Source organism: Trachurus japonicus, chromosome 5, assembly GCF_045865225.1.
Source record: "Trachurus japonicus isolate A0001 chromosome 5, Traja_1.0".
NCBI classification, from domain to species: Eukaryota; Metazoa; Chordata; class Actinopteri; order Carangiformes; family Carangidae; genus Trachurus; species Trachurus japonicus.
The window spans coordinates 13,714,678-13,725,380 of NC_140911.1; the positions used below are offsets into that span (position 1 = coordinate 13,714,678).

The 10,703-nt window shown below is 42.7% G+C and overlaps 1 protein-coding gene across 2 annotated transcripts in view; it reads right to left on the bottom strand.

Moving 5' to 3' along the window:
- The window catches only part of pdzrn3b (PDZ domain containing RING finger 3b), a 94,061-nt gene extending 83,703 nt beyond the window's left edge, over window positions 1-10,358 (bottom strand). The window contains exons 1-3 of one of the 2 annotated variants that reach the window (XM_085776446.1): window positions 9,533-10,358; window positions 3,268-3,354; window positions 1,807-1,911 (exon numbers count right to left, since the gene is read on the bottom strand). In XM_085776446.1, coding sequence (XP_085632572.1) covers window positions 1,807-1,911; window positions 3,268-3,354; window positions 9,533-10,246 — 906 coding nt within the window. In that variant the 5' untranslated portion in view covers window positions 10,247-10,358. The remainder of the gene's footprint in view (window positions 1-1,806; window positions 1,912-3,267; window positions 3,355-9,532) is intronic. The other variant, XM_085776447.1, reaches the window with a different exon arrangement.
- Between the last annotated feature and the right edge of the window lie 345 nt (window positions 10,359-10,703).

Consider the following 10,703-nt stretch of genomic DNA (forward strand, 5'->3'; position numbering starts at 1 on the left):
AGTTAACAACTGTTGGTATCAGTTCAAAACATGATGATGAAACTGCCTTTGGGTGCTTGGGATTGAATTCCTTTGATTCTCCACTGTCAGCCACAGAGTTCACAGATCCAATCACCCGAGGTCAAAGATGTAACCCACTCAGCTGCGAACATGTCGTTGACGCTGCACTTCATATTGCCGTCTGACAAAACCATGACATGGAACTTTTTCTTTTGACTGAACCAGCTAACAAAGCAGGAGTCTTGGAAATATGAACCACCTCCACTATCAGGTTACCCATCCCATGAAAAGCAGCAATGTGGAGCAGCAACTCTGAACCGTGTATACATTTCTATTTCAATGGCTGAATGATTTATTTTGTTGGTTTTTGTCTAGTGATCCCTCATCTCTTCAAAAGAAAAGGTCACTTAATAGGGAGCTTTGCTACCTCCTTAGGCTCTTCAAGTTCTTCCTTGTTGGAGAGATTTCGTGACTTTGTTTGCAAAAAGCTCAAAAGCAAGACGAACAAGTGGAGCATTATCCTAGAGCGAAATGGTTTACTTTTTCTTTTAGGTTAAGGGTTGGCTATCTCAACACTAAATCCTACAACCAGATATCTCCTTTAGCAACCAAATACAGCAACATCTGGCCTGATAAGATGACTCCCCAACCAAGCTCATCCAAACAGACACTGCAGATGAGACACAGTTCCACTCGTACACGTTCGCGCGACATATGAGCCAATCTCTCATCGGCCAGTGGCCTCAAGTCACCAGGATCCCAGTCAACTGCCGGCTCAACTCGTCCTTTGTCAGCCGATCTCATGACAAATCTCAAGTAGCAGAGAGCTTTGAGTCACTTGATTGTGTTACTCGAGGAGATTATAAATGAGGACTAACATGTCACATCTTAGTAACGGTGTTGCCATATTTACAACCACATTATGTGGAACCACATGGATGAGGCTTGTGCCAAAGGACTTGTGGCATTTTTGTAAGTAGTTAACATTTCGACTGCATGAATGACGGGATAGAGTGATCAACGGAGTCCAGATGTGGGAGTCTTCTTTTCTTGTAAACACTCTCCGCAAACATTTCTGTGAGCAACACATTGGTCAAAAATGCTCTGGGGCAATTTCACTGAGGTCTGACAATAAAGCCTGCGACAAACCATATTTGTCATCCTGTGGCACGTGGTAATACACACTTGTAATCCACATAAACCTCTTCATTCAGTGCAGCCATTGTGTACGATTCTGGCTGACAACTGTTCTATAAAAGCAAACCTTTGTGATGCTGACTTTTTCAACGCATCCTTCAAGTTGACCTCGGGGTGAGTTTGCCTTTCCACACGTGATTCTGTTTAAAGGCGAGAGGAAGGATGCTACGCGGCAGCTCTGTCGTTGGGGATTTGTCAGCTAGGAGGGGAACACAGGACTCTTTCTCACTTAGAAAAACCAGAGACAGACATCCTCGCCTCAGGTTTATCTCAACACTATCTGCACCGATGTCCCACTTAACAGAGCCGTCGCCTGAGCGTTGAATGGTGCGAAGGTTGGAACTTGAGTTTCCTGCAAGATTTACTCGACCTTATATAACAGCCCTAAAATGTTAATTTCTCATTCAACATGTCACATTTGCTGCTTTCAGATGGTGTTTAATTTTCAGAGGTCACAGAAATACTGAGTGACGCTCTTGTGCTTCCTCACTGTCGTCATCTTAACAGACAGCAGCTGTCACTTAATCCAGGCTCCACATCAACAGTGTTTCAACTTCTGTCTGTTTTTTTTCCCTCCTCCAGGAAAAAACTGCTGCGTAAACCACATACCTCTATTATTCTGTCGTGGATTTGAAGGCCTCCTTCCTTGTCAGCTGGACCATTCTCGACAATCTTGGACACAAAGATCCCTTCGTTAGTGCTGTCATTATCGTCCTGTGGAATAAATAGAGCAAATAATAAAAGCACTGTGTTTAAGTAATCAAAACCTTAGCAAAGTTACAATTGACATCTACACAGAATAAACACAATTTAATAAACCAGAGAAACTTTCTAGAGAGTGCACACAGTGTTAAAGGGACAGTTCACCCGAATAACAAGAAAAGACAAGAAAAACTTATGTTACATCCCTACTGGAGTGGAACAGAACAGAACAACAGCATGAAACTGCAATTTAATAGGATACTTAAAGACATCTCAGTCACAGTGCTAACTCTAATTAATACTTTACGGTCTACTTCCTCTATCAGGGACATCATGTACAGCGAATTTGCAAAAATGTTTCTGCAGGCTTACAATTACACTATCTTGAGAGCTGTGGACTAACTAGCCCTTTTGGAGACCACAAAACCTGGCAGCTGATTGGTCTAACCAAGCCATGCCAAAATAACAGCCACATGAAACACTTGTGTCAAAGGCTACAGGGATATTAGCTATTTCCATTTTAATGAATAGCTTCTGACACAGATTGGTGATTGGAGGCTGGCAGCGAAAGCAAAAGCCATGCATTATCTCCGCTCTCTTTTGGCTGAGTTTGATACATGGTTTCTGTCACAACAGTGAGAAAGGTTGCCAATCTACAAGACCACAGAATCGGGTAAAAAAAAAAAAAAAGTTGGAAAAAAAAAACTCTTTTTATAGTTTCCCGCCATAAAAGGTTTTACTGTGATAATCTATATCGTTACAGAAGAGTGCGTCACTGCGGCTGTGGAAAAAACAGCCCTGTAACAGTTGAGTACAGTTCCCGTGAAACAGATATGGGGGACACCATTTCAATAGGACCTGCAGACAGAGGATGTACGGAGGATAGAGTTGCCAGTAAACCAATGTTGAGATATTTTCAACCCATCACTCAGCAGAGCAAGTGGCATCATTAATGACTTTCCCTTCACAGCCTCAAGGCAGAAAACATTGTGGCTGTGAAAGGTTCAGGACTGGATAAAAGACCCCTTTCCTCTCCTCTGTGTTTACCTCACCACCAAAATCCCCTCAATTAGAGACAAAACAACTGCGGTCAAAGCCATAATCCCAGATTTAACTCTCATAAAACTAATTATAGTTTTTTTAATCTGTGATGCCAAATCCGCTAAACCAGACCAATATAAACACAATAAAACTTGATAGATGCGGTCCATCTATCCACATGCACGGCCGTCTCAAAGCTGTGTCAGTCAGTACAGAGAAAGCTTGTGGTGCTACAAGTATGTGCTATTCATTCCTGGGTTGCCATATGACACTGGTCTGATCAATGGGGGGGGGGATGAAACCTTCAACGCTCGGCTTTTAACCTACCGCGCATGGCCTTCCTCCTATGATGTTAAAACCCAGAGATCCACCCTCACGCAGAAGGACAACCGTCACGCTTTTAGTCTCGCCTTCCTACAGACAGACAGAGGAGAAACATGTGAACAAAGAGATGACAGGAGGTTATTCATAATAATCTATTATTAACTCCAGGTGAGCGACAGAATGATTGAACTCGGTACTTAAAGGGGAAGAATAGAAAAGGAAAAAAAAAAGATCTTCTTATTGGCAGATAATAGGGAGTTAAAACATATAAAATTACAAATAGCGCAAAAAGTACGGACGTGATAAAGTAAATGACACCATTTCTTCAATATTAAGGGCTGACATAAAAGTGTTAGAAAATGGCTTAATGACACCTCTTTCTTCAAATCTTTACTTGGGTTGAGCAGTTAATCAATTTTATAGCAAAACTGCAATTTGGACTAGGGCAACTCTCTAGCCAGAAATTTCACTCAGTTTGTTAACACTATCTTGCAAGCTGCAGAAAATGACAGGTTTACAGATGACTATAGTTTTCACAAGCTATAGGCCTAATGACAACTGCTTCTGGCAAATAGCCTTCTCAACTGTCGCTAATTAATGTTAATTCTGTGAATTTCCCAGACAAAAGGGGAGACTACCCAAGGGGGTGGATCAGACTACATGCTGGTGTAGCTCAGAGTCGGCCATAATGGAACGGGCAACTTGCTCTGACTCGGGCTGCAGTTAGTGCAGGTGATCCAGTCATCTTCACTAAAAAAACTATTCATAACTCTGTGAAAAATAAATCAGTATTATTACTTTAACTATTTGCACAATGTCACTATAATGTTCTGGTCATTATAGCAGAATATGCACCATATGGGCTTAATGCTCTGAGGGAGAGAGTTGCCCGTCCTACGATGGCCGCCGTACTGGCTACGCCGTGTCCTTGGGCAGCAGCGGCAGGTGAGTCATCTAGTCTTCTTATACTGTATATCTGATACTACCTACCTCCTCTGAAGTTCTCTGCATGCCAGTGTGCGTGTCAAGATAGCTTAATCAAAAGACAGCATTATACTAAATAAACCTCTGTGATCAGGTTTCTAACGAAGACAGGTAGGCAGCTAACGGCTAAAGTTAGCGTGCTAGCTGACAAATGTAAATGACTGGGAGCCAGAAAAGAGCCAACGTTAGCCTGCTAGCTGTCAGGTGTAAATAAGAGAGAGCTGGTAAATGGCCAACATTAGCCTGCTGGCTGTCAAGTGTAAATGACTGTGAGCTGGTAAACAGCCAACGTTAGCCTGCTAGCTGTCAAGCATAAATGACAGAGTGGTAAACAGCCAGTGTTAGCTTGCTAGCTGTCAAGTCAGTGTGAATGACAGGGAGTGGTAAATGGTATTGTAGTTTGAATCTCAAAGTTGTTGTTTTTTTTTTCTTTCTCTTTTTGGCTACATCATCTCACCTTACAAGCTCTGAATCTTGATCTATGAAGCAGCTCATTCCGTCAGTCACTGAGGTTAATGTTGGCTTAAACATGATCCTGCATTTTATTTCATAGGAAATAGTTACATTTCTAATAATAACAAAAGCCATAGGATATTTTCCTACAGAAATTCAGACCTAATTTCCTTCCTCTAAGGCCAGAGGTGAGCAGTTCAAAGAGGAGCCACCAGCCCTTCCCTCTCACAAACCGTTGTCCTATGTAAATTAATACACCATTGGACTTCTTACTCAGTAGCAACATGACATGAAGAACTCTGGGAAACTCGCAGACTCAGCTCCTAATCTGTTTTCTGAGCAAGACTTAGCGGGGAGTTATGAGGTAACATAATTTCAGCTGCCACTCCAGTATGCTGCTGCATAGTGGGACTAAATATAAAGCAGATATTATTGGCATGTACAGTGTCTTGACTGCCATATAGGCTAAAAAGACCGTCATGTGCATGTCAGGCCACGTTGGAATGTGCAGTCCTGTACCGTGTCATGGCAGCATTAGCAGTAGGCTAACACATGCTTTCAAATGATACAGCCGTCATTGTCAACAAGAACTGTCCATTACGTGAAAATTGAGTTGAATATGACTGAGAATTTGACCTGAAATGAATTACATTACAAGATGTTCCTTCCACTTGAGTTAAACGGAACCTGCCAGAAGCCTCAAAACAAATTGGATGAATTCTTAAGGTGTTTTCACATTTAGACTGCGTGAGCCATTAAAAAGAACTCAGAGTAATTAAGATGAGTTTTCTCCACATCTGCAAACACTCTAGCAAATGCTCTAATCCCTAAAAAATTAAACGAATCCCCACAGGAGGATGTGCATTTACTAAAACATTAGGTACGCCTAGGTGATAAAAACAAAATGTCCTCGCAACCGAGAGTGCAAAATGTGGTCATGCGGACAAGAAGGGAAGGGAAAGGTGGGGGGGGGGGGGGCACGTGGGGTCTGTGTCAAGTAAACAAATGTTTAACATTAACTTTACTGGAGGAAAAAAGTAGCTGAGGAAAGAAAGCAAACTTGCAGTGAAACTTTAGTCTGCTGCTCACTGGTTGGACTTGGCAGACTGAAAGTGAGCCTTCACCTCAGCACCAGTCACACTTTCCGAGTCTGTCCTCCATCATCAAACTGCCTTCCCCTACGTCTGCCTCGTAACATAGAGCATCTAATTATAGTGTAGGTACTGTAATGCAGGGTGAAAAAGGAAAATATTGATTCATGAACTATTGGCCTATGATCAAGAAGCAGAAACTCAGTGACCTGGTCATCTAAGGCGTTTCAGCTTGGGCAGCTTGGATAGAAATAGATTTCAGATCAATAAGAGGATAATTACTCAGTGAAGCTGAAACAGGTACACAAAAGAAGTGGCAGCCTAATCAATTTCAGAGTTTTCTTGAAGGGTTACTTTCTGTGACATATAGCCTAGATGACTTTCATTACCACGATCTCTGTCATATTCAATTGGCAGCCAAGCACAGAATTAATTAATAGAGTAGCTACATTATTCAATTAAATTATCTCATATATTCATGCTTCAAAATTAGCACTCAATTAGTCTAATCAGATTACCCAGATTAAATTCAATGGAGGCTCAATCTGTCTGATGTCTTGTGATTTTGATAGATGCTCTTTATCACATCATGTAGCTACAGTAGCTCGAACGCCATCATCTGCAGCAGCTAAAGAGGAGCTTGGTTCAAAACAAGAGATGTGAGGCTTAATGGAAAGTGTGACAGCAATTCCAGCAGCCCTGAAGTGAACCTGGGTGAGATCAGAGCTCTTTGTTTTCGCTTTGTTTTATTACTCTTTCTGGCCCACTGAAGAAGCCTGAGATGTGTTAGGCCTATTATTGGAAACTTCAGTCAGTTATTCCACATAGCCAGGTCATCCCTCACAGTCGCAGCCTGGTTATTATAAGAAGACATTAAAATCCTCCATCTGGCTGAGGAAGCATAAGCTGAGCAGTGACAGAGACAAAAAAAAAAAAACCTAAAGTAGGTTACCCGTCAAACGTTGCATGAAATGATTGGTCTGTTCACTCTTTGACAGTGATTCAAAGAACAAAAATGTCATAACAAATCTGTATTAGGCCCCTCTCACCATGGACATTTTGTATTGTGAAACACAGCTAGTAACGGATGCACTTCATTTAGTTGTTCCAGCTCTATGGTGCTGTGAATCCTGGCTGACTAGCATGGCTTCAAAAGGATGTCAAAACCTGAGCTTTTTCCTGCTATGACAAGTCAAAAATATTCCTCATGAGAAAGGTTCAACAGACCCTGAATTCACTCAAATCATGTTGATCAATTGATCACAGGAAACACGAAAAAGGTTAATATGGAGGTTTTGATTTACAGTTAAGAATCAGTTTTCACATAGGCCTATTGAAATAATCTCGACAACACTAGATGCATGTGCTGGATATGGCCAGGCTGTATTGTATTTCGTATTCCCCCAGAGTAACTGTGTTTATATTCTTTCACTTACTTGATGATAGAGAGCAACACTGAGCTACACACAAATTTATAGGCAACTTCATGATGTTATTTTGCTGTCTTGTTAGTGGATAGCAGACTACCGCTGTGTAATCACTGTGTTTATGTCCAGTCACTCATTCAGAGCTGTGATCATGGTGAGCAGAGGCTTTGTAGTATAAGGTTACACTAGTCTTTAACTTCCTTAATGTTGTCTTTGCTCTTAACAAACATCAGAAACATGTATGGGAAAACACGAGCTGCCAAAAGGAGGAGGCAAATGTCAGCTGCGGTGTAGCCTGGAGCATAACCTTGGAGCCTTCACATGTAGCCGCCGTAGGTATGCTGCACACACAGCCCCTCAAGGCAGGAGTATAAATCCAGCCACAAGCTATGAGAGAGTTTTGGTGGCAGCCTGCAAGTCGCCTGCCTCCCACCGCTAATCTCACTTGTGACGCTCAGTTTCATACTCCCAATGTGTGCTTTGAGATTCTCCCTCCAAACAATCCCATTCGCTGCTTGACTGGACCCAGTGAAAGATCCTCCTCGGAAGAAATGAAAGCTTTCCAACTAACCTCATCACCCACAAAACGCTGCTGCTTCTCCTCTCAACCTGCTCTATCTACCTACTGATGATTTCTGGAACAGTTCCAGTGTCTTTTATGTAGGTGTGCCCATAGAGGGGACTTTTATCTCTCTGTTTACATTGGGTTTCACTGAGGAATAATGCACTGGATGTATATAACTCAGCAGTAGGACTGAGATGCCGCTGTCAGATGAACTATGATAACCAGCTGTGCTACAGGCCCAGCAAGCTTCTTTAAACCAGCATGAGCGATTTCACCATTTCCCTGCATCGGTGCTTTTGATGCGCAATTTACCAGTCTACCGGAACACATTTTGCTGGGAACAGAGCCCATAACGAAACAAATGAAACAACCAAGCAAAAAAAAAAAAAGTGAAAAGGAAGAACTTTTTGTGAAAAAAATGAGAAAGAAACTTCACAGACAAAAATATAGAGTTAAGAGGTGTAAAATTATATAAGCGCAACATCCAAGAAAAGTTGCCATTCATCCAAATTTCATTATGTAACACTGTCAGCGGTGTGTGTCCAATCTGTGCAATTTGTCGTGAATCAAAAGCTCCTCCTCTTGTTCTTGGACAGATTTTCATAACTAAGCCTGATTACAATCTGACCACTCCCATCTGCTGATCACAGTGCAGCCACCATTCACTAATTCAATTAATTAACTGACTTATTAAGTACTGCACGCAGATACTTGGTCATTGGGTTTTTTAAATGTGAACCATCCTCACACCAGTTTCCTTCATTCTTTCCCCAACAGAGGCCTGACTTAAGAACAGAGATTTAGATAACATCACTAACCGAGGATTTAGAGGTGGTGCTATAACCCTGTAAGCAGAATGGAACGAATAAAAAAAATCTCTCTCATCATCATAGTATAAAACATCCCCTAAGACATTGTCTTTTTAAGGCCTTTTGGCCCCTCAGAAGTCCTTCAAGCCTGTTGAGGCTCCTATTGAAAATCAATATCTCCCACCACACTCAAACATTTTTTGATGCCAGTAACTCTGCGAGATCCATGATTTTAATTTGTTATGACTGTCTCGAGGGATGGGTGAACATCGATGACAGAAAGCCTCAAACAAGCACGCTGCGAGCTGGATATATTACTGGAACCTGGCTCTTGTTGTGTACAGAATTGCAGTAAATATTTGGCCCTCCCCCATTGACTGCCAGCTGGCCAGAGACACAGCTGACATCCATGCCTCAAAGCAGACAGTGAAGAAACAAAACCTCTGAGCACTATGGGGCTCTTGAAAAGCTGGAATTGTCTAGCAAAGAAAAAAAAACCCATTATAACCAGTTGGACTTTCATTTTCATCTGAGGTTAAAAAACAACAACTAGCCTACTGATACAAAACAATATGAAGGCTCAATAAAACTCAGGTACCAAGTCCCAGCATGCAAACAAACAAGATATTTTAAAGTCTATAAAGTTAGCTCTTAAAGGGTTTGCACAGGAGGATGCCACTAAACATGGGTCAAGCTGTGTGTTGCTAAGAAGAAACAGCTCCTTCCAAGTTTGGACGCTCAAGAATGAAGGTGAAGCCATTGCAAAACATGCATTTTGAGATGTAAGGGATGGTTAAGCTGTTTTCTTTTCTATCTACTAAAGTAGAGTAGGCCCTAGGATTCCCCTCAGCAGCAGCAGCAAGAGAGAGAGAGATAAAGAAGTGTGCAGAAAAAGCTGGCTGCCTGTGCTCCCTGGAAGCAAGAAACTTTGTTGCTTACCTTGCAGGAGAAAGCCACGGTCTTGGTGAGGGAGTCGATCCTCTCGCTGTACTCGGTGAATTTCTTCTGATATTTCAGCGCTGTCATCTGCAGCTCGCTGTGCACGGCGGAAAGTTGTGCCAGGAGTGTCTTCTCCCTCTTGTTGGCTTTAATAGTCTGCTTCTTGAACTCTCTATCCAGGCTGATGATTTTGCAGTGCAGCGCGCTGTTGTGCGCCTTCAGGGCTCTCAGGCAACAGTGGCTGTTTAGTTTCTGCTCTTTGTGGGTGAGCATCAATCCGCAGCCGCTCTCGCATATCCCCACCGGTCTGTAGTCGCACGTCTCCCGCATGTGAGCATCCATGTCCCGCAGGTTGAGCACCTCGTTGCATCCTTTATTCCTGCACTTCGCCGGGGAATAGTCGCACATCTCTGCGTGCTCGGACAGATGCTGCAGCTTCACCACCGCATCGCAACCCCTCGCGTGGTTGTCACATTTGATCTCCAGCTTCAAGATGAGGTTTTTCAGCGGCAGGACGTGGTTCAGCTCTTTGGTGGAGATCCGCTGACATTTGACGGGGCAGCTGCTCTGCTGGACGACCCAGGGCAACACGCAGCCGGAGCAGAAGACGTGACCGCACGGAGTCGTCAGCGGGTCCTCCAGGACTTTATTGCACAAGTTGCATTTAAAATCCGGGTCCACGGTCCCCTTGAAGCGGTCCAGTTCGAATCCCATGGTTTTCAAAAGTCCAAATCCAAACTTGTGTACTCCCCACCCCCGCAGATCTGAGTCGGAGCAGTGGGGCGTTTTTACGTGGTCATTGGCGGAGCGCTCACCGACAGACTACAAGCTCTCCTCACTGTCTAAACTCTACTAATTGACCGAGACTTTTGGTGCCTTCAGGTGCGCCTCGTAAACTTAAATTCTAAAAGTTCTAAAAGTTCTAAAAGTTTGTAAAAAGCTACAAAACACCAATTTGGTGAACTTTTTGAGTAAAAACAACTTTGTTGTTGAGCTGAAAAATAAAAAAGACAACATATAGATGAAGTAGATAGCATAAGTTACACTGTAAGGATGAAAAAAGAAACACTTCTTCTAGTCAGTGAAGGCATCATTCCTCAGGCGAAAGTGTGTACCGTAACTTCTTTATTAACTGCGCGTGTGACATTCAAAGTTTGGCATACATATTTTT